The sequence below is a fragment of the Limanda limanda genome, chromosome 2 (assembly GCF_963576545.1).
Source record: "Limanda limanda chromosome 2, fLimLim1.1, whole genome shotgun sequence".
Lineage (NCBI taxonomy): Eukaryota > Metazoa > Chordata > Actinopteri > Pleuronectiformes > Pleuronectidae > Limanda > Limanda limanda.
In genome coordinates, this window is record NC_083637.1 from 28194301 (window position 1) to 28217666 (window position 23366).

At 39.5% G+C, this 23366-nt stretch overlaps 1 protein-coding gene across 1 annotated transcript in view; it reads left to right on the top strand.

The window, feature by feature from the left end:
* LOC133019162 (coiled-coil domain-containing protein 40-like) overlaps positions 1 to 22005 on the top strand; it is a 36657-nt gene extending 14652 nt beyond the window's left edge. The window contains exons 3-20 of the mRNA XM_061085548.1: positions 9676 to 9782; positions 13022 to 13118; positions 13539 to 13672; positions 13823 to 13906; positions 14207 to 14426; positions 14726 to 14883; positions 15003 to 15125; positions 15937 to 16058; positions 16392 to 16635; positions 16749 to 16931; positions 17603 to 17848; positions 18303 to 18516; positions 18999 to 19168; positions 19262 to 19353; positions 20647 to 20767; positions 20878 to 21066; positions 21148 to 21306; positions 21769 to 22005. Coding sequence (XP_060941531.1) covers positions 9676 to 9782; positions 13022 to 13118; positions 13539 to 13672; positions 13823 to 13906; positions 14207 to 14426; positions 14726 to 14883; positions 15003 to 15125; positions 15937 to 16058; positions 16392 to 16635; positions 16749 to 16931; positions 17603 to 17848; positions 18303 to 18516; positions 18999 to 19168; positions 19262 to 19353; positions 20647 to 20767; positions 20878 to 21066; positions 21148 to 21306; positions 21769 to 22005 — 2900 coding nt within the window. The remainder of the gene's footprint in view (positions 1 to 9675; positions 9783 to 13021; positions 13119 to 13538; positions 13673 to 13822; positions 13907 to 14206; positions 14427 to 14725; positions 14884 to 15002; positions 15126 to 15936; positions 16059 to 16391; positions 16636 to 16748; positions 16932 to 17602; positions 17849 to 18302; positions 18517 to 18998; positions 19169 to 19261; positions 19354 to 20646; positions 20768 to 20877; positions 21067 to 21147; positions 21307 to 21768) is intronic.
* The last annotated feature ends 1361 nt before the right edge of the window (positions 22006 to 23366 follow it).

The window sequence follows — 23366 nt, forward strand, 5'->3', positions numbered from 1 at the left end:
GCGCATTTCCTCCTTGGCGGTGCTCCGGGACCGGCTCCGGGACGGCTCCGGGACCGGCTCGGGCGGGAGGAACGAAGACCACGCGGAGAAATGTTTCATAAAAGCGACTGCATTTTAGGGGGACGAAGGCGGGCCGAAGCCTGCCTGCGACAGCCCCAGCCGCGGAGACACGGGGGTCTGAGAGTGATGGGAAAGCGACCCTCAGTCTTCATTTGGCTCAGGCACCGAAGTCAGAGTCACGAGTCAGAGTGTGTGTGTTTTGTATTTATTTTTATTTATTTAAGTATAGTGTAAACTTCAGTTAACAGTTCGTATGTTATTCATAGTTTTAAGTTCAAAAGGGTTTTGTATTTATTCATATTTATAATCTACTTTAAACAGTTAATATATTTGGCAATAAAAAAGCCTTTCTTAGTCAAGTATCGTTTTGTGCACTTTTTTGAAAAAAGTATCGGTTCAGGCACCGTTTAGGCACCGGTATCGTTTTAAAAGTATCGGTTAGGAACCGGTATCGGATAAAAACCAAACGATACCCATCCCTAGGTGGGACATGTGATTGTTTAGACCAGGGGTCTCAAACTCAAATTACCTGGGGGCCGCTGGAGGCAGTATCTGGGTGAGGCTGGGCCGCATCAGGTATTCCACAAAAAAAAAAAATTTGCTAAAAAAATCCAAACTTCTCTAATGTCATTACTAACAGTTATTTAACTTCAATGGGTTATTCTGAACATGAATAGAATATTGAAGAACACGAACAGTTCTTGTAAACATGGCTTCTCTTGCCTACTTCTTGCTGCCAGAGACCTGGCAGCGCTTCCTCTCACATAGCTGAGCCACATTTGGCTTGAGGGAGGAAGCAGTTGAGACCCTCAGTATGGCTTGAAGATGATCATCAGTAAGCCTGGACCTGTACCTGGACTTATTGAAGTTCAAGGTGGAGAAGAGCTTTTCACACAAATATGTGCTCCAAAAAAGGCACATGGTCCGCTTGAACATTCGGGAAAGCTCAAGGAAGCTGGGGTTCAATTCTCACAAAAATTGCCCAAGCTTGTCTTCCTTTCCACTCACCTCCCTGAACTTGGCTTTGAGGTCAGAGTTGCACTGCAGGCCAATGAGCTCCATTTGAAGCACAGGAGGGGCATCTTGCACATCAAAGGAAAAGGGATCCGCAAAATTTTTGTAAAAGTCGCTCTGTGCGTCTTGAAGTCTGCAAATCTATGATCAAATTCCTCCTGTAGCCTCACATTTTTCTATACATTTTTGTGCTTACTTTGTGCCGGCGTGTTGGCTTGCCTGCGTTCTGGGACTTATTTGAGCAGATCCGGTACCTCTCGTATCGAAAAAAATATGAATATTAAAAAAAGTTTTTTAAGAAATGATTAAAATAAAATATAACAATATAATGTAATCACTAGAAAATTACGGAGCCCCTGTTGACATCGGTGGATGAATTACTAATTTGTGGCCACGCAATAACAAGATAATCTAATAAATTATATATAAAGCTTTCTTAACAACAGCATCACAATTTCATAAAATAATAACAAATGCAGACTTCTAAGATGAACCAAAATAACTAGCACATCGTCATGTACAGTCCGTGGCTCGGTGAGTAAATGTCACCACCAGAGGATGAGGAAATTTAAATCATTAAAATTCATCCACACATATCAGGTGTAAATAATAATGTAAAACAGCCCAGACTGTAAAATGTAGATATTAGCTCAATGACGTGTTATAAACTGCTGCGGTTTAGAATAATCTGTCTGCGTAAAGAAGCTCCCAAAACCTCACAGCGCAGCGTGTTCGTAAAGGAGCCGTGGTGTCCCTTGAATTTGCCTTCAATTTAACAAATTGTGTGTGTGTGTGTGTATGTGTGTGTATGTGTGTGTGTTCCGTTCCGCTGGACACAGAAGTCGCCTTTGCTCAAGACGCCACTTTATTAATCACTGACATAAAGACTGATACCGTCACTGCAGTATAGCCTAAATAAGTCCCACTGCATTGTAAGTGGCATGTGTGTGCTGTTTTAAGCGGCGTTTTATGTGCGTTCCGGGACCTGTGCTCGTCGTACCTGCGCTGTGATATGTACTTAGCGTTCCGGCACCTTGTGATTTATAAATGAAGCACTGGATACATCATGACCTGCGCGAAAGAGGGCAGAAAACTATGAATTTCACCCTCCTGCACCGCACATCCAAAGCCACTCTTTTCTCTCCCGGCTCTCTCTCTCACTCACTCTCACACGTACACACACACACACGACCCCGCCCCCGATGTCACTCACTTGCATGCTGCGTTCACTGGTCAGGCACACAGTAGGAAACCAGAACATCATAACATTGTCCCACACAGCAGCTAACAGCGGAGCTGCTACAATGTTTGTGCGGGCCGCACTAACATTAAACTTTCATATTAAGGTGGGGGCCACAAAATATCGTCCCGCGGGCCGCAATTGGCCCGCGGGCCGCGAGTTTGAGACCCCTGGTTTAGACGAATAGGATGGGGCTGTTTGGGGAAGACAGTCTCTCATTGGCTGGTTTTGGGGGGGATCAGGAGTCAATGACGAAGTGAAGTTGTTGTTGAGGTGTTAGATAGATAGATAGATTACTTTATTCATCCCCGAAGGGAAATTAAGTCGTCATAGCAGCCGGTATATTTGAATAAAATACAATACAATACAATAGAATGAAAAAAAAAATATTGAGGTAGAAAGAATAAAAACAGAAACACAAGATAAATAGGTAGATAAGGTGCAGTGGCAAGATGATGGTAATAGTACTGATGATATGATGGTAATGTTATTGTTAGACAGTATATAAAAATAGTACAGTATATATAATATAACATAATATATATTTATATATGATAGTAATTATACCAATAAAATAGCAGTAAATTGTAATAATGGCAGCAACAGTATATATAATAATAATAGTAAATATAATAATAATAACATGTACACATGTATAAATATGTGTATATAGACTTATATATACAAAGAATATACAAAGAGTACGATATAATATGATATCCGTAAGATGATAAGATGATCCGTTCGAGTGACGGAGTGAAAGGAGAAGTGCACATGTCCGTGTAAATATTAATAAAAGTTGTTAAACGAAGGAGAAGTTCCCTGTCCTCTGTAAGCGAGGACGCTACAATATATAAATGAATATATACATAAATATTAAATGAATAAATAAAGGGTATACTACTCATTTTTTTTTCACTTTATTTATTGGTTTTCACAATTGAAAATGAAACATCATACATACAGAAGTACATAAACAATTTTTTCTCCCACCTCCACCCCCTGCAAACCTTGCTGATGTTCAAGGAGAGAGAGAGCACACGGAAATTAGCAAGTGAAATGGGAATTTTTATTTCCTCAAAAATGAACAAAAGAAATACACACAATATTGCATGTAAGTTACATATGGGTGAATCGAGTTTAGCCAAAGTGTATCAACCTTTGTCAGAAATTATGGATCAATGGGATTTTACAGTAGAGTAAATATTGCGCATAATGCCTTTTTCAACTAAAACAAAGAAACTTTGAGGCTGAATTTCTCCAAAATGATACAGTAAATATGCTTGATACTGAGTTAGTGAACAGTCAGGATGGTCTTGAGTTCAAGTGTATCAACCTTTGTCAGAAATTATGGATCAAAGAGATTTTACAGTAGGGTAAATATTGCGCATAATGCCTTTTCAACTAAAAAAAAAGGAACTTTGAGGCTGAATTTCTCCAAAATGATAATGTAAATATGCTTGATACTGAGTGAGTCAACAGTCAGGATGGTCCTGAGATCAAGTGTATCAACCTGTCAGAAATTATGGATCAAAGAGATTTTATAGTAGAGTAAATATTGTGCATAATGCCTTTTTCAACTAAAAAAAAAGGAAATTTGAAGCTGAATTTCTCCAAAATGATACAGGAAATATGCTTGATACTGAGTGAGTGAACAGTCAGGATGGTCCTGAGGCTACTGTATCAGCCTTTGTCAGAAATTATGGATCGAAGAGATTTTACAGTAGAGTAAATATTGCGCATAATGCCTTTTTCAATTCAAATAGTGACTTTTATGAGCGGTAAATGTTGACAGTACACTGGACTTGAAAGAGCAATCTGCAAATGGACATTTAACTGTTTCCTTGTTCCTCAAATGAGTCTTGAGATGAGCATAGTATTTGTTAATGTTACTAGGCTCTGAGAATGTACACAAATCACAGCATAACTTGGTCACAATTTTGTGATCTTTTTTTACATGTTCTTTCAAATGGTTTTTAAGTTCAGATTGGGTTTGAAATGTGTTCAAACAGTCTTCATAAATACAGACAAGGCCTGAACACCTCCGATGATGGCCGTGACGCTCTTTATAATGCTGGAGTATTCTTCCTTGCCCATTGGAGGAGAAAGCACAAAACTTACTTTTACACCTCATGAACTGGACATCCTTGTTGACTTCTGTGAACAGAAAAAACTCAAATAAATTGCATGTTCAAAATAATGAAACCAAAGTACTTATATATTTAGTTCCTAAATTGTTGAATCTTTCAAAATGTTAAATGTGAATGGCTGCACTGAATGCACTTGCAAACAGGGATAGTGATTTTGCAAATAACATGCCACATTCTGACCATTATGCATTGACATGATACAATTTATTTTTTTCTATCATGAATTTTAAGTGTTGACTTAAGAGTTGTTAATAATTTGCACTAAACAATAATAAAACTACATCAACTAGAGTAATGAATTACAAACTTTGATTTCACACACTCAATGTTAGCTAAAACTTTACATTTATTTTATTTGTCGATCGTCTTCAGTTAATTCGCTCCGCATGTCTGTGCAAAACATACTGGAGTTGACTGGAGGGAGCGGGATAAACTTTGTTAATCCTGTCTTACATTAACATATTATTTTAACATGACCAAGTCTGCCTCTGCTCTGATATCGGCTCTGAGTGCAAACACGCAGCAGACTATTTGGGATAAATAAAGTTGTTTGAACTTGAACCTCCAGAGTAATGCCAGAGTTACCCTTGGACCAGGGGTTTCAAACTCAAATACACAGTGGGCCGAAATTAAAAAATTGCTTCAAGTCGAGGGCCAGAAGGGTTCAACGTTTATTGAAAACATATTGAAAGAACCTTAGTGCACATATTGAACCTGGAACTAACAAAGCCATTAGAGTATTGCCAATAAAACAACATTAATTATGAAATAAATGAAATACAAATAATAAATAATACATAAATAAATATAAAAGTAAAAAAATCTGTTTCATTAATTGCTTTCTGGCTCTATCTACAGTATTTCCAGAGTAATTTCCAGTGAAAACATTTTCTAGAGGCAAACAGTCAAAAATAATTGACTTCAAAGAAAAATCAAATGTCCTGTAGTAGCAAGAGAAAAAAAGTTTTCCTGCAGCATCTGCGTCTCCCACAGGCGCAGCTTGGTTTTAAAAGCCTTCACTGTAGTGTACATGTCAGTGATGACACGGCCCCGCCCCTGAAGCTGCAGGTTGAGTGCATTCGGGTGGCTCGTGATGTCACACAGACACGTTTTATTTCGGAGCTCTGTTGTGCCTTTCCCTTTCAATAAATTCACAGATCTCCTCACGCAACTGGAAAAATCTTTCCAGCGCCTTTCCCTGGTTCAGCCATCGCACCTGTGTGTGATAGGGCAAGTCACCATATTCTGGACTTAACTCCTCCAGAAAAGACTTGTACTGGCGGTGATTTAAACTTTTGGCTCTGATCAAGTTAATCGCTAATGTTATGATGCTCATCACATGTTCCATTTTCAAGGCTTTGCCACACAACGACTCCTGGTGTATGATGCCCTGATAAGCTGTCAACTCACTTTTTCCTCACTTTTTTTCTCCTTCATCTTTTCTCGGATCCACCCTTTACATCCGCGAACATATACCGTGTCTCCCACCTGTCTTGAAAGCTCCTGTTTTCAAATTCCACCTTATTTTTAGCCATTTTTGGGGAGCGGGATAGTTGAAAGTTGTCACAAGCGATATGTAATACAGACTGTGAGGCGCGTGTTCGCGGGACCGTGATTGACATGCTGATACAAGGGCAGTGCATTGTGGGATCTGTCATTCACCCTTGACCCGCCCACTCATCATCCAATGAGAGCCTGCCATCCAAAACAAACCCTCAGCCATTGGTCTAGAACTGTCATGTGCCCACTCCCGACGTGTTCACTGAGCCTCAGGAATTCTCAATACTTATTTTCTACAATATAAAACTCGCGGGCAGCACTAACATTAAACTTTCATATTAAGGTGGGGGCCACAAATAATCGTCCCGAGGGCCGCAATTGGCCGCGAGTTTGAGACCCCTGCCTTGGACTGAAAGTGGCTAGCTAGTAGCTAACTCCTGTTCGGCTTGAAGGGTGGAGGGGAGCTCCAGCGTAAAAAACTGGGGGGGGGGGTGTTATCGTTAACTCATTGATGAAATTTAGCTTTTCCAGGCTATTAAAAAGCACAACCTACATAGTTACTATGTTTACGTTACTGCACCTACGATTAATAAAAAAAAAAATAGAGATCAACAAAATTAAAATATAGATGAACTCACCTTGCACGGCTCTGTCCACCTAACCGGTCTCCTCCAGGCAGAGTAAAGTGTTGTATTGCTCCGCCTCCTTTAACAGGCCGTGAACAGGCTGAAATAGTCTCGTTCCACTGGTGGAAGAAGTCCTTTCTTGTTTGCTGCAAAATGTGTATATTTTGAATGGAATTCGATGTGTAACCTAGCTGCAGTGTTTAAATGATTGTTCCCATGCTTAAACCTTGCCTTGGTTTAAGGAAGACATTCTAACTAAAAAGTCACAGCAAATAGATCTTTCTGTGTCACTCCCGCTTTTTTCCTCTCCTTTTTTCCCCCATCTGATGACTTACAAACCCAAGTTCAATCAACACATACAAATCAGTCAAAATTATTAGATAGTCAACATAATGTGTTACTGTAAGTTTTACTTTCCCGCCTTTTTCCTCATCTTTCCTTTTTAAACTGATGACTTACAAACTCAAGTTCAATCAACACATACAAATCTGACAACATTCTCAAAAAGTCAACACAATGAATAACTGTAGGTTTTACTTTCTAAAATTTGGAAAGTTGCGTTCAAAATCCAAAACTTGTAAGAGCTCTTTGTGTTAAAGAGAGGTAGAAAGTTGACATAACTAAACGAGGCTGCAATGTTTTACAGTGTGCATATAACTGGTGGTGGTTGTATTATCTGCCCACTTGTGAGTCATGTTAGTAAACATACAAACATTCTTATTAAACACACACTGAGCACTCCTCACTCATTGGCTACGCGGTCTTGGTGACCCTGCTTGGTCTGAAGGACCCCATACGTGCGAGCGGCGTATGTGCACACTGTATTTTACTTTCGGTCAAGCGGGCCATCATTTTTGTTTGTCATGAGACTTATTTTCTGTTACGGAGGCCGTACCGTTTTGCATTTCTGTTGACATTTCATTTTATTTGGTCTTGGACCTTAATTTCTTTTGCTCAACGACCTTTTATTTCAGTTGGTCCTTGTGACTGTTTTTATAAGTTCACATTTGCACTCACCATGGCTTTAACTTGGTCCAGCGGACCTTTATTAAGTTTGCCATGTCATTTAATTTCTGTCGGCGGTTGCTGTACCGTCTTAATTTCTGTGTTCTACATTTAGAACCTGCACTCACCCCGACATGCACTCTCAGTCCAGCGGACCTAATTGGTATCAAGCAACCTAAAATCGGTGGTGGTGCTTTACCGATATATAATTGCTGCAGCATTTATTTTAGTCTTGCACCCAAACTGTACTTATGTCTGATAACTTTTAGTTATGTTCTATTCAGATCCCTTATCATACCGGCACATACCTGTTTAAATTACAAATGTTTTCATCTCTTTTTATTTTTGCTCGCCAATATTCCAATTATATCTCTAACTGTTGGTCTCCAGACCTCTAACCCATATCATGTCCACTCGAGGTGCAGATGCACTCCAACGAGTCATCTCCATATTTCTATTTGTTAAATGTATAATGATCGTTATTTACCAAAGCATGTATTATCTTCCAGAATACTACAACATGAGGTAAGACTCAGCATTATCTCACTTCTCCTGATCACATTCTTCGTCTTTCTTCTTTTGGGTTATTGCTGTTCAACAATCTGCTCCACCCCCTTCTAATCCTGATGACGTCACACAGGGGTCTTAATTGCCAAAGACTATAAACATCACATTACTTTTGTGCATTGTAAACAATAAACATTGTTAAATTGTGAATCAAGTCTCTCCTGAATGAATTTGGCCCTACGACGATTTCCCAGCCTTCTCCTGTTTAAATGTTTATACCACTACTTATCAAACCACAGCTGTTTAGCTGGAATCAGTAGTTGGCTAAGCTTGCTAGTTCTATAGCTAACACACACCTGTATAGCTTGTATTATTTGATTGGCATTAGGGTCTGTTCACGAATTGAGAAGAATTTGTGTCCCACCCCTTTTCAAAAGTGATTAAAAGCTAAATATTTGACAGTATAACGGTAATGTTGTTATAGTTGTGTGCACTTGTATTGTTTTAGTAAATTTAAAAAATATTAGAAAATATGTAGTTTATTTTAATTAAAACACAAAATTAAACCGTCTCCAAGGTTTGAAGCGCAACTCTAGCATTACATTGTAGTATCGACATCAAAGACACATCATTGGTTGCAGGGTAAAATACAGATAGAATGTAAAGGGACACCTTTGAAGACAAGATAACAGGTATTCCAGCAGGTATAAAAGGACTGTGTGAGCCTTAGTGGATGAAATCAAGGCATTTTGAACAGAGAAGAAGAAGAAGTAGGATATTGAAATTGGATGCACCTTGATGTTGGTTGCCACCTGCCAATACACTAAACAAAGAAGCAGAAATATAATTAGAAAAAAATTGAGAGGTAGCTACAGACCAGGAGCTGCAATCTAACTGACAACCAAGAAGAAGCTACATTTTTTGGCAAGAGAAAAAAGAAAAGGAGCTGATTTCAAACTATTAACTTGGGCCCAGATAAGGTAAAAGAATGCAGAGTCTTAAGGATAATGGCAACAAAGGTTTTTCTTTATTTAATATGCAACCCATCCATAAATATTGTTAAGAAAACATCCTCATCCATTTGACACAACACATTATAAACAACACAACATATTACAGAAAAGCGCTTCAATTACTGAAAACGACAACAAAATTGGTTCCAAGGGACACTTAAATGTAGTGGTGCACCGATGTATCGGCCGTACATTGGTAGCGGACGATATTCGCCTCGTTTACTGCTGTGCGTCAAATTTCAATTTAATTAGACTGAAGGTGTTAGGGGCGTCACCATGAAGCCAAATGAGCACATGTTTCAGAGAAAGTTGATGAACACACATTCCAGTTATTGTGCCAAGATTCATGTTTCTAGCTCAATCCCTCTCACAGGAATTTGCGCAGAGGCGGAGGAAACCGAATAATAATAATAGTAATAGGCTTATGCTTGTGTTTTTGCTTGGAGCATAAAAAGTAAAAGCTGCCTCACACATTGGAACAGCTAACAGACCTGTGCTGTTAGCTGTGCTGGTTCTTCCACTGGTAGCCTGTATGTAAGACCACTTGTTCGTCATCACAGGTCCAACGCAGAGCGCTATGGAAGGAAGTGACAGCCAAGTTGACGAAGACCCAAAGCCACAAGAAGCAGTGGCATCAGAGGACAGGGCAACGACTGACCCACAAGAGGTATGCTGTGTGTGAGGAATTAAGACGAGTCAAGCTACTGTTTTTTCTTTTATCGTTTAATCTCCTTTATAAACCCTCTGTCATTTAAGCTCCCACAATCTTGAAATGAGATCAAAAATACTAATATTAAGCAAAAGTAAAGTTAAAAACTAAATCACTTTTTTTAGCATCAGATCTCTTAAAATTTAGATTTTTGAAATTGATGATTTTAGGGAGCGAAACTAGTCTAGAAAATATGACAATTTTCTCTGAATTTCTTTATTTCTAAATTACAATCAAACACACAAATGTACATAGAAAAATGCCGTTGCTTATCTTTTTTTTTTTTTACCATTTTCTTTTTATTCAACAATAAGTACAACAATACAAGTCATCAACATCGACAACTCGAAACAAAAAACAAAAATGAAAAACCTGCTGTCATGTCAAGTCTGTGTCAACTGCCATAGAGTCCACTTCTTCCATTTACTGTCCATCTGTGTTCCTGTCAGCCGTAGCCTGTGTGTCAGTCTTTCCATAATATTTATTTCCCCCACTGTGTCCACCCAATGGGTCTGAGTGGGTAGATCTTCCGTCCCCCATTTCCTTGTAATGGCCTTTTTACCTGCAACCATGAGTATCTTGAATAGATACAAGTCCCCATCATGAACATCATTCTCTGTGAACATACATAGATACATCAGCTCATGATTCATTTGAAATTCGTATCCCAGAATATCTTGTGTTATCCTATGGACCATTCCCCAAAACCCCATTATTTTGTGACAATTCCAGAATACATGGGCATGGTTGGCCTCAGATGATCCACAATTCCTCCAACATGACTTTCTTGTTTCAGAATAGTTATTTGATACTTTAGGTGTGATAAAGAACCGTATCAGATTTTTCCAGGAAAACTCTCTCTAGGCTCGCGAACAGGTTATTGTTTTATGTTTTTCCCACATCTTATCCCATTCATCTTCAGATATTTCCATGTCAAATTCTCTTTCCAATTTTTCTTTTATATACCCTGTTGTGTTTTTGCCATCCATCAACGCCTTATATAATGTAGTTATAGTCCTGATCTGTTTCCCTTTATATGTATCAATCATTACTTGTACCACCTTGTTCACTTCTAGAGAGAGCTCCTGTCCAATCCGTTTCCCATAATAATCCTGTATCTGTAAATATTTGTAAAATTCCCGCCAATCCAGGCCATATGTCGTTTTCAAGTCTTGAAAACTCATTATCTTCCCCTTATCCACCAGCGTGCACCATGCCGTAATGCCCTTATCCGCCCACTGTCCGAATCCCCCACCATGCCCAGCTGGTTTAAAGCTGCTATCTAATGCCACCCATTTCAATAAATTTGCGTCCTTGTCCGCCTTTCTATGTCTAAGTAATTTGAACCATAATTCCAATGTAAATTTTGTGAACGAATCCATTTGATTTCTAACCTTCTTAAATGTTTCCCTATCTCCTATAATACTCTGTATCGGACACATTCCAAATGATTTTTCCATTTCTTTCCATTTTGCTTACTAATCTAGTTTACACCAACCATGTACATATCTCAGCTGGGCCGCGTGGAAGTATTCTATCAGATTCAGCAGACTCAGGCCCCCCTTCTCCCTCTTTAGCTGGAGAGTTCTGAATCTCACTCTTGGTCTCTTCCCCCCCCCATATGAATCTGGATATCATCCTGTCCCATGATATGAATTGTGTTTGAGGTATCTCTATTGGTAATGCTTGGAACAAATATAAAAGTCTGGGTAATACATTAATTCTTATTAATTCAATCCTTGAGCTAAAATCCAATGTAAGGGTGGTCCATCTATGTATATCTTTTAATAATTCTCGGTTAATCTTATCATAATTTGCCCTATATAATCCTGATTTCAGTTTCTAGTCACTTCTACCCCTAAATAGTTAATTTTCTTTAGATTCCAATTTAAATTGTATTTTTCCCTGATCTCCTTTGGTGGTGTATAATTGATAGTGAGTACTTGGGTTTTAGTAATATTTATCTTGTATCCTGATAGCTGTCCATATGTATTCAAGAGATCCATCAATTCAGGCAATGATTCACTAGGCCGTTCAAGGAATGCAATGACGTCATCTGCGAAGAGGCCGACCTTATGTTCTACTCCGCACACTTTCACCCCTTGGATTCGTCCATTTTCGCGTATGGCTTGGGCCAATGGTTCAATAAAGTATGCAAACAGGGTTGGTGACAAACAGCATCCCTGTCTGGTCGATCTCTGTAGATCGAACTTGTTAGATAAACTTCCATTTATTTTGATTCTAGCTGTAGGTCGTTGATATAGAGTCCGAATAATCTGTATTGATTTATCGTTGAATTCAAACTTCTCTAACACTGTAAATAGGAAAGTCCAATTTACCCTGTCGAACGCCTTTTCGGCATCTACGCTAACCAGAATCGTGTCTCTTTTCTGTTTGTTTTCCTGATCTATAATGTGCAGAGTCCTCCTAATGTTATCGTGTGTCTGTCGCCCGCTCACAAATCCTGTTTAGTCCTCGTCGATCAAATCCTGTGTAAAGGCGTGTAATCGTCTAGCAATAATTGATGTATATAATTTGTAGTCCAAATTTAGTAACGATATTGGTCGATTATTTCCGCATAATTCCCTATTTTTCCCCGGTTTGGGAATGACCGTTATTATTGCTTCTGTCCATGTTGGTGGTAATTTGCCTTTTTGTAATGTCCAATTAAATGATTTGACTATCAGTGGAGACAGTTCTTCTTTGAATGTCTTATACCATTCCGCCGGGTATCCATCACTACCTGGTGATTTCCCATTTTTTAATCTGTTTATTGCCTACACTACCTCCTCTATTGAAATATCCCTCGTTAGTGTATCATTCTGTGTCTGTCCTATCTTTGGTAGGTCTAGTGTGTTTAAAAAAGTCTTAATCTCCTCTCTTTGTGCAGACTCTGGCTGTGTATATAACTCCTCATAATATCTCTGGAATGTTCTTTCTATCTCCTCTGGCTCTGTTAATAATTGGTTCGTAAGGGGGTCCCTAATTTTATGGATTTCCGTTGCTTATCTTAAGCAGCAAAATGTACTTGTATTGAGTGAAAGCATCTTTATAATTTGACAGTGTGGCCTTAAATTTCACAGGAAAGGTTTATAGCGAAAAAGTGGTAATGCTATGTTTGTCTAACAATGGACTGTCTATATCATAATCTATATAAAGAAGCTTTATACATTTTTTACATGTTTTATGTGTGCCAGTGTGACTCACAGGATCAGACAGGACCAGAGCCTGAAGACTCGGCCCCTCAGCCTAACCCTTCCCTTAGTGGTGAGGATGAGAACTCCCAGGATTCTGGTCGGTCCCCCACTAAACCTGCTGGGATTTACAATTCGAATACTAAGCTGTGACACAACATAGCACTGATCAAAACATTCATATTTATAAATACTTAGGCAAAAGTAACACAGACATATTTAAAATTAACATACACTAGGTTATTACGTAAAAATTATAATTTAGGTTGGTTTCCCTAAGATTCCTTAGTTCAAATGTTTCTATTATTAATTAATTAAGAAATATTATAGTAAAACTCTTTTGTGCATAAACTTAAAATAATTTCATTAACTAAACTTTATTCACCTCTAAATATTTGCATTTAAAAACTGTTCATCATAGCATACTCAAACGTTCAGTATCACCCAACATTGTGGATCTTTTTTTACACCATAGTTTGTTGATTCATTTTAAGAATGACTTTTATTTTCTGTCTCTCAGTGCAAGACAACTCTGCTCAGATGCCGGTGAATATTAACCTCTCCAAACTCAACACGTTGGAAGACATGGAGGATGAAGAGCCACAGCTGGAGCAGGAGGAAGAGGAGGAATTTCTTGCTCTTGATAATGAACATGTGTGTAGTATCTCCTTGATTATTATTATTTATGTGATCAGTAGTTGCCTCCATTCATAACTGTTTGCATTCCGAGTTTATTTTCATAATATTGGATTTCTTAGTTTATCATTCCCACTGTCATTGTTTCAACGTTTCATCTTTTGACAGCCCCTGGTCAGAAGGCAACACGCTGCTCTGATCAAACAGCTGAGAGAGGAGCTGTATAGGATCGCCGTGGACACAAGGGAAAAGGTTGTTTACTTTTCTTTAACTATATGTTCTCAGTATGTCCAGAAGATGGTGGTGTTCAGCTGTTTAGAATGGGGGGTATTTGGGGATTGTTATTTCTTTGTGCAGTAAGCTGTTTTAAGGCTCAGCATAAAAATATTGTCAATGAACAGCAGACGAAATCAACAAACTAAACACCTTTGAGAAAGAAGGTGTTCAGGACAATAGAATCCCAGAGTAAAACTATCTGGATACTTTGTTCTGATTCCTGCCTTTGCTCTTTCTCCCTCGCTCTCTCTCTCTCTCTCTCTCTCTCTGCCACAGCTGGGAGTTGAGAAGACAGAGGCCAGCCTCATACAGGAGAAAGGTTTAAAGATTTTCAGGATTCAGGAGCAGCTGGCCAGACTCCACACAAGGCTGGAGGAGCATCATCAGAACAGGGCACAGGCTGAAACCGAATATCGGCAGGCCCAGGATCATTTGGAGGCAGGGAATAGATATTTTTCCAACATTAGCAGCCAGCACAGCAAAGCCAAAGCTGATGGTGAGCCTGACTTTCCATTTGGGGGTCTTGATTTAGGATTATATTTCATTCTCACATGTTGCACCATGTTCTTTAAATGCTTATGAACAAGATTTAAATTTAAATCCATTATGAGTTCTATGTTCGGAATTATGAGTCAGTGCTGCAATGTCCAACAATAGATTCACCCAACAGCATAAAATATTAGGATTATTTCAATGCTTAGTCGGCTTTGTATGAAAATAATTTGGACATAAATGTTTCCAAACTAAAGATCTGAGGCTTAGTGTTAATGTTTTAACGCTGTGTATCTTCTCCAGTGTCCCAGCTACAGGCAGATATTGAAAACTTGTCGCTGCACATTGTCTTCGCACAGAGAGCCTGTGAAGATCTGCATTCTAACGTCAAAGCCAATAGGACCACCAAAAGCAAAGCGGGAGCCGATAAGAATAAGGCTGAAGAGCAGAAACTGAAGCAGGTGGACAGGATGAAGTCGGGCACATTAACAATATCAGCTCATTTGAAGCTTTAACTGTATTATACATATTCATTGATTCACTAATTAACTTTTATTGGTTGAAAATATTGTTTCATCAGGATTTATATGTGGAGCGTCTGACGAAGGAACTGGAGAGGCTGACTCAGCAGGTTGCCATGTATGAGTCCAAGGCTAGTGCTCAAGCAGAGGAGACACAGGAAGCCAGACAGGTCCTCTCTGAGGTAACTATAGGATGAAATAAGACAGTTGATACTGTATCTGCAAGGTTAAAGTGCCTTAGGCATCAACCTTGTGTCGTTAAAATTAATGCTACTGTAAACAGGACAATAATTTGCAGTTAAAGATTAAAGCTGCAATATCATTTTGGCCACTTAAGAACAGTGGTACAAGCTGTAAGAAATAAAAGGACACAAATGTTAGTGTTAGAAAACAATAAATAAACATATTATGTACATTAAAAGTAAGTGTTGTTTTTCTGGCCACATAATCAATACAAGTCCAACATTTATCCTCCTTTTAATCCCCTGAGAACATCTGGCTCCTCAGCATCTCTATAGGGCTCCGTGTTTACTTGCTGTTTGTTAACTTTTAGCCAGCAATCGATTACGCAAACCCAAGAAACTGCAGATGCTTAGATGCAGCATCAGGTGAATGTGTCACCTTTCATATTACACATTTAATCCAGTGTTAATGTGAAGATATTCATTTCTGTGCTTCCAAACGATTAAAAACATGAATCAAATCACTGCGATCAATATGAACAAGGTGTTTGGCAAAAACAGTACTGTATATATATTGTAGTAAATTATAGAGACTAGTGAGATTATTATGAGAGTATATGCTTGATTTGATTTCATGAACCTGCCAGTATCACGCGACTCAACCTAAGCACTAAAGGCAGGTTCATTGTCCCCATTCATAGATTCTCTTCTAAATGTAAACTTCTAATATACATAGTATGATCTCAAATTATATAAGTGTCTGTACAACACTGGCATTGCCACATGTCCACACATGTTTTTGTGTGTGTAGGTTGAGATGGAGATGGAGTCTCTGAAGATGATGCGTAAACAGCTGCTGCAGCTGTGGAACAACAGCGTGTTGAGCTTGAGGAGACGAGATGAAGACCTCAGCAAGATGCAGGAGGATGTGCGGTGAGAATTAGGGCAAGAGAGGGATAAATATTAATATGCTACTGATCCACTTGAAATAAGCTAATGTACTTCAAAAATGTTGTACATGTAATGTCTATGCTGAAAACATGTTTCAAAAGCAAGTTGGGGATAATGTTTTTCTCAGTGACAGATTGTTGGCATCCACTTCTTTTAAGGCTAAAGCTTAAAGGGAAATGAAAACAGAAATGACTCTCATTATGATAAATGCAAGTTTTCACCCGTTTCATGATCTGAGATAAAAGGAATGGTGACAAATATCAAAATGAAAGTATGTGTTCACACATGCTTTTCTGCTGTATGTGTTTCCCAAAGCACAAAAGAGCACCAGGCGATCTCATTGGACAGAGAGATTGAAGGCTTCAAGAAAACCACCACTGAAGAACAAGAGAAGAATGAGGCACTGACTCTGCAGCTGAACAGGATCCTGATGGATGGAGCCACCTCCAGAAAGCTGATCAGTCAGAAGCAGGCCCAGTACGAGGCTCTGGAGGCAGAATACAGCATCAGCATCCGCATCCTGAGCGACTCTGAGAACACCCTCAATAGGCTCACGAAGGTGGAGAGAGGGCAAAGCCTTCTGTGTTTGTCCTGACAGTCGTTCTACTCCTCTCCCTCGATAACTATTTTACACATTTTTCTTTACCCCCAAATTCTCCTTCTTCATTCTAGGAAACCAGAAGCCACCAAGCTCATCTGAATAATCAAAGGAGGCAGTTGGAGAAAGAGAATGCTGTGCGTCTCGAGCTGGAGGACAAGATCCTGACCAACATGCAGCAGAAGCTTACCCACAACAAGGCTGCCAAGTACTCCCAAAGGCTCACCAGCAAGAAAGCTGACCTCAAGAAAGAAAAGGTAGAGATGCAATTTTTGGAAGATAGAACAAGCATCCAGACACAGTGCAGAGTCCTTCCATTATTAGTGTATTATTTAATAAACAGTATTTGTGTAGACCTTTAGTTTCAAACTGGGGTGTTTTAGAGAAATATAGTATGTGTTCCATTCCAGTATAATAAGTCCAGAAAACTGAAAACTTACAAGAGACAGACAAGAAAATAACTGTCCAAATTATAGCAGAAGAGATGTCCTGGCTTTTAATTTCTCTATTGTTTGTCCAACTGGAAAATAGCTTGATTTTGGAGTGCCCGCAATTCAACTTAATAGCTTCTGTCATTAAACTTCCTCCTGCCTCCTAATTACCCATTTTTTTCAAATCTCACACAATCAATTTGTCACTCAGGCTTTCTGTCTCAAACCTTGGTAAGGTCCATTCAGAGCCATAGAAGATATCATAGAGCTGAATCAAGGCCTAAGTGAGGCTAGAGTGTCTGTTGATTATGCAAAATACAATGGAAAACAGAATTAGAAGTGATTTGTTAAGAAATAAGGATTCAGAAATGTAAAAAAGGTCTAATGCATAAAGTTAGAAAATCAAAAAAACACATATGTACAATAAGTTATGTGTAAAGTAACAATTTAATGTTAGAGTATTGTCTCACTTATCATCATCTCTCTCTCCCCTTTAGATCTCTCAGCTGTGGCAGCTGGAGAATGAGGTGGTGACAGTGGGACTGGAGAGCATTGAGGTCAGCCAGCATCTGGAGAGCCTCTCCCTCGCTCAGGAAGCCCTCGATGAGGAGAAAGCAAAGTTACAAAGAATGATCACGGCCAACCAGGCCCAGATTACTTCCTTCAATGGACTGATCGAAAAGAAGGAGACCACCATTGCCAACTTCAACAGAAAGATCAGTAAAATCACAGCCAGCACTGGGGTGAGAGATCTTGGAGACGAAATTCCAAATTGTCTGTTATGTATGTGGATTATTCAATAAAAAGCTTTTTAAATTGTGAAATACAATAGAAACAATCATAAGAGTCAGATACTGTATATAGTAAAAACTAGATTATCTTGGGATGTGATGACACCAGCTTCAATGCCTGTCAACATGCAGACTTTCCGGCTCATCAGTACTGATAAGTCATTACTACTTTATTAAATAACTCAGCACTCATGGGTCAGACCACACCCATCTTCCTACTTGGCCTCCATTTTGATCTAGTCTTGTGCTTAGTTTCATGGCAGTTGCAACACTATCACTTGACTCAAAACCTGTCCATAGACAAAAGACAAAAACACGTGCCATGATGACAGAGAAAACAATACCATCCTGCTGTTGTGCCTCATAATTACATGTTATCTCTGTGATTTGTTTGCCTTTTTTCCAGAATGAAGACCTAAGTCCTCTGCAAATCAAGGTGGATGCGTTGAAGGCTGCGATCGAGGAGCTGGCAATGAATATCAAGAATGACCAGCAGCTCTGGATGAAACGTCAGACGACTCTAGTCGGACTGACGCGGGAGATAGAGGCCAACAGCAAGAACATGCATAAACTGCAGATAGAGCACACTGTCATGCAGCAGAAAGAAATACATTTCAAGAGTATGTATGTTTTTTAAAAGCACACACGTATGAATAGGTAAACAGGTCCAAGTCAGTCAGTAACAGTCAGTTAATTATAGGCCACTAATGGTCTTTAGCTTGCAAATGACATGTCTGAGAATGTACCTATTATTATTAGTGCATGTATTTTACAACAAAAGCTTTGAAAAACAGATACGATTATAACTTTATTGCTCCAACGCTGAGGAAATTCACTTGTTATGAATGAGGAGATAAAATAGACGTCTACACATACATACAGACTGTTAGAAGCATATAGACAGGTATGGTATACAATATGAATAAAAATGTTTTGTACTATATATATATATATATATAAATGGGTTAAATTTCACCATAGTATACTAAAATAGCAGTATGCTATGTATAGTGTAACTATATAAAGGGATTTGCAGATACTATGCACAACCTGTACACCCTCATCTGCGGTCAAACTCTGACGCCCTCTCAACCCCCACCAGATCAGATTGAAGCAGAGCACCAAGAGCATAGAGATCTGGAGAAGAACACGAAGATGCTGAGAGGAGACCTAGTGAAGCTCAACTTCATGCTCAGCAAGAACGGGCAGCTCAGCCATGCACTGGAGAAGGAGAATGTGCTGATGGAGTCAGATTTTCTGCGGAGACTTAAGGCACGGCATGGCTGATAAATTCAGCTTTAATTGTTTTTATTCTCTACACTTTTAATAGTAAATATTATTAAACATGAAATATAATGTGTTCAGGAAGCAGAGCAGGACTCAGTGGAGATCCAGATGACGTATGAGAAGACCCATGATGAAAAAGAAAGACTCCTCAACAGTCTGGTGGAAGCTGAGTGAGATAAGATCTGTGTCTTTGTGACAATTATCTAAAATATATTATTTTTAATTATGAAATATTTTTCAACAAAAAAAGCCTTCAGCATTAGGGCAGAAGCACATTAGGCCTGTTTTTCATTGTACTTCCACACTCCCCCACCTGCCTGCGCTTACATTGCTCTTAAACATTATGCAGCAAAACTAATCAGAAGTTATTAGGACCTTTACAGTACTAGAAACGCATTTAAACACTAGGAGAAAAAAAGTCTAACATTGTGCACAAGCAGTTTCCCATGCTACACACAGCATGAGACAAGCACATTTTCACAATTTTCATTTTTCGGTGAACGATCCCTTTAAAGCTGAGTTGCATCACACAAATCTAAAGTGAATAACTGTCATATCAATATGAAGACCATCAAACTATTTAATTAACTATTGTAGGGGGGGGACTAGACTGGGTTTTAAGAGCACTGTCAGGCCTGGACTGAAATGAGGACTCAGATGCAGAGGATTACACGTACCAGCACACTTTATTGAATTCAGATCCTCAATGAAGAGTGACAAACGATTGGGCTATGAAAAACTCACTTAATATATCTAAGACCTGGCAAGAATAACTCGGGGAAAGAAACTCCCTAATAAATTCAAAACACACACTAGAAAAGGAAAAAGGTTTAAAACATAAACCTCTCCCGAAGGATGACCAACAAAAGGCTAGAGCAAGAAATCAAAAGCGCTCCCGAAGGAGGAAAATCAAACTACTATGAAATGGGACAAAAGAAAAGGCTCAGCTAAACAAACTAACTGAAACTCTCTAAACATAAATCGCTCCAAAAAGGGAGGAAGAAAAACAGATTACAAACAACACAAAACGAAGCTAAACTAGAGAAATCTAACAAACCAAAAATCACTCTCAAGGAGGAAACAGAAAACAACTTACGTGGCGCAGCAAACCTCATAGGCAAAAACGACAATGACTGTGGAAAAGGGCTTAGGTGCACGGACAAGGACGAAACACATTGGCACAAGACAAAGGGGCGACGCAGACTATAAGCACATAAGGGTGAAGGGAACAGGTGGAAACAATCCGGGATCAGGGGAGACAATCAGACCGATGACACATGAGGAAGGGCAAGTGACCTCACCGCGGTGTGACAAGCACAAAACCATTACATCTAGGGTACATGAGCTAATATTTAAATAGACTTTTCCTATACTGCATGAAAATCAGTCAGTTATTGACTGCTCAAGTCAGTGTGGATTTATCATTTTGTTGGGTTCATGTGTTCTGTGCGTGTGACCTGCAGGCGGCAGATCCTGCTGTGGGAGAAGAAGATCCAGCTTGTAAAAGAGACTCGTTCAGCATTGGACTCTGACGTGATCCACGGAGAAATCGTGATGATGAAGACTGAGATACATCGTATGGAGGTAAACACTGCACACACAATAAATAATCAACGAGGTAAACAATACATGTACAATTTTATTGATGATATGAGTGCTTGTTTGTTTAATCTCATTTAATACGTGTGTGTTAGGCCCAACTCATCCAACTAAAGAGGCAGCAGGAGCAGTTGCTGAGGGAGGGTGAAGAGACAGTGGTGAAGAGGGAGACTATTGCTAACCGTAGAAAGGCCATGGTCCACAGCTCCCAAAAACAGGCTACAAAGGGCGAGCTGAGCCGCCAAGCACAAGGCCTCCGGCGCAAAATCAAGGACGTGCACAAGGTAGGACACATGACACGATTGTCCATTTCTGAATATGTACCTGAAGCACTGTTATCTCATATGCATCGTTCATCTCTTCAGCATGTGGCTGAGTGTGAGCAGGTGATCAAGGAGCAACAGGAGAGCCAGGGGAATCTGGCTGACGCACTTGCACAGCAGAAGCAGCGGCTGATAGAACTATGCAACACCAGCAACACCCTGAACCATGAAATTGTTGATCTCGAGGACGCTAAAGTCAGGGTGAGGAGCAAAAACTGTCCATGAATACATGCTACAATGTCAATATACAGTAGCACTGTACCTGTTTGCATCCGTATCTGAGTGTAATTGTCTCCTCACTGTTTTGAAATCTAATACACAATACAGTCTTCTTTTTTAAGCTGCTGTACTATATTATAGCAGACATGTGTCAATCAAGTCTCCTTTCAGAAGTGAAATATGCACCTTTTGTCTACTGCCGGTAAATGTTGCTATTGATGTGTTGAAGGTGTGGTGAGAATAGTTGTTAGAGCACTTTTCAGGTCACGTTGACACAGCTGTAGATTTATTGTCATCACAGTTTCCACTCTTGGAACCACTCCCACTTAGCAAGCATACCAGATATAGTCAGTCATTGTTTTCCACTTTCTGACATCAGTTGGAAAACATAAGTGAAAACATAAATCAAATCCACTCTCATTCTTTATATGTCCCTCCCTCTAGAATTTAGACCACCTGTTGACTCTACAGAACCGGGCCAAGAAGCTGCAGGGGGTTAGCGAGGGCCGCTACAAGGCTTCGTCCACCAGAGAGTCAGTCAGAGCCGCTCTGCAAACCCAGACTGAGCATGTGCAAGCTACCTCTGCCATCTTGCACCAAGTTTGTGAGGAGTTCCCCCAGCACCAGGGGCCACTCCGCAGGCTAACGTTAGCGTTGGCAGGTCGTGCTCAGGCATCCTGAAAGTGCGGGCGACAATGTAGACATGAAAGTTATAACAGGAAGAGGAAGTGAGTAACATGAGGTTGGGTCGAGAGAGAAAGATGAGATAAATTATGAATTGTGTTCAGTACAATGTAATCAAATAAAGTCTCAATGGAAACTAGATCAGAAAAAACTAAATCCTTCTCTGTTGGCTTATTCAATCCAGTATCCAGGTCGTAAACTAACTGATTTTCAGTGACAAAAACTATGTCCTTAATTGATCATTTAAATGGTTCAGTAGATTCAAGATTCAAGATCCAAGAGTTTATTGTCAAATGCACAACAAATACATTAAGCAGTCAGTGGCAATGAAATGCTTGGGTCAGGGGCTCTTATAGCAATGCTAAGAATATTAAAAGCAAAAAAATATTGAATCAAATAATATAAAATAGAATATCAAAAATTTTAAATAGAAAATAAAATATATACAGTATATCTAAATTCATACAGTATATATACACCTAAAGAAAAAAAAACAATAGTGTAAATATGCTAAGGTGCTGGTTAAGTGGAGCTATTGCAGATTGGAGGAGTTTAAAAGTCTTATGGCCTGGGGGATGAAACTGTCTGAGCCTGGTGGTGCGGGCCCAGATGCTGCGGTACTGTTGGCCAGATGGCAGCAGGCAAAACAGTTTATGGCTGGGGTGAAAGGGGTCTTTAATAATCCGGTTGCTCTTCTTCCAGTACTGCTGGGCGTAGAGGTCCTCAATGGATGGTAGCTCCGTCCTGATGATGTGCTGTGCAGACTTCACCACCCTCTGTAAAGCCTTACGGTTCAGGGCGGTGCAGCTGCCGTACCAGGCGGTGATGCAGCCAGTCAGGATTCTCTCTATGGTGCACCTGTAGAAATTGCAGAGAATCCTGGCATCCATGTTGAGCCTCCGCAGCCTGCAGGAAGAAGCAAGAAGAAGCCGCTGTATGGCCGTAGTCCTGATGACAATACTATTATATGTTGACCTCATCCACCTTCATTTGGTCATTGGTTAATTGAAATTGACATATTTGATAGCTTTTTCATGTTCTTATTCCTAGGTTAATTTATGACTTGAAACAATTTGATCAGTGTTGTTCATACAGCATGAGTCCTGATTGCTATTGTTATTTGTTATTTCAATGTTTATTGAAATGTGGAGTCTCATTGAGAATAAGATTTATTTTCCCAAAGAGAACTGACATCAAGAGACAATCAACAAAGCAGAGCACAATTTTACAATGCAAGGAACTAAGAGAAAAAGGAATGAAGAAAAACTGTCACCCGAGTTGTAAAACACGAGAGATGATGGAGCTTTAAAATATTCTAAGAGACAGTAAGACACAAGTTTGAAGGCAGTTTGCAGGTC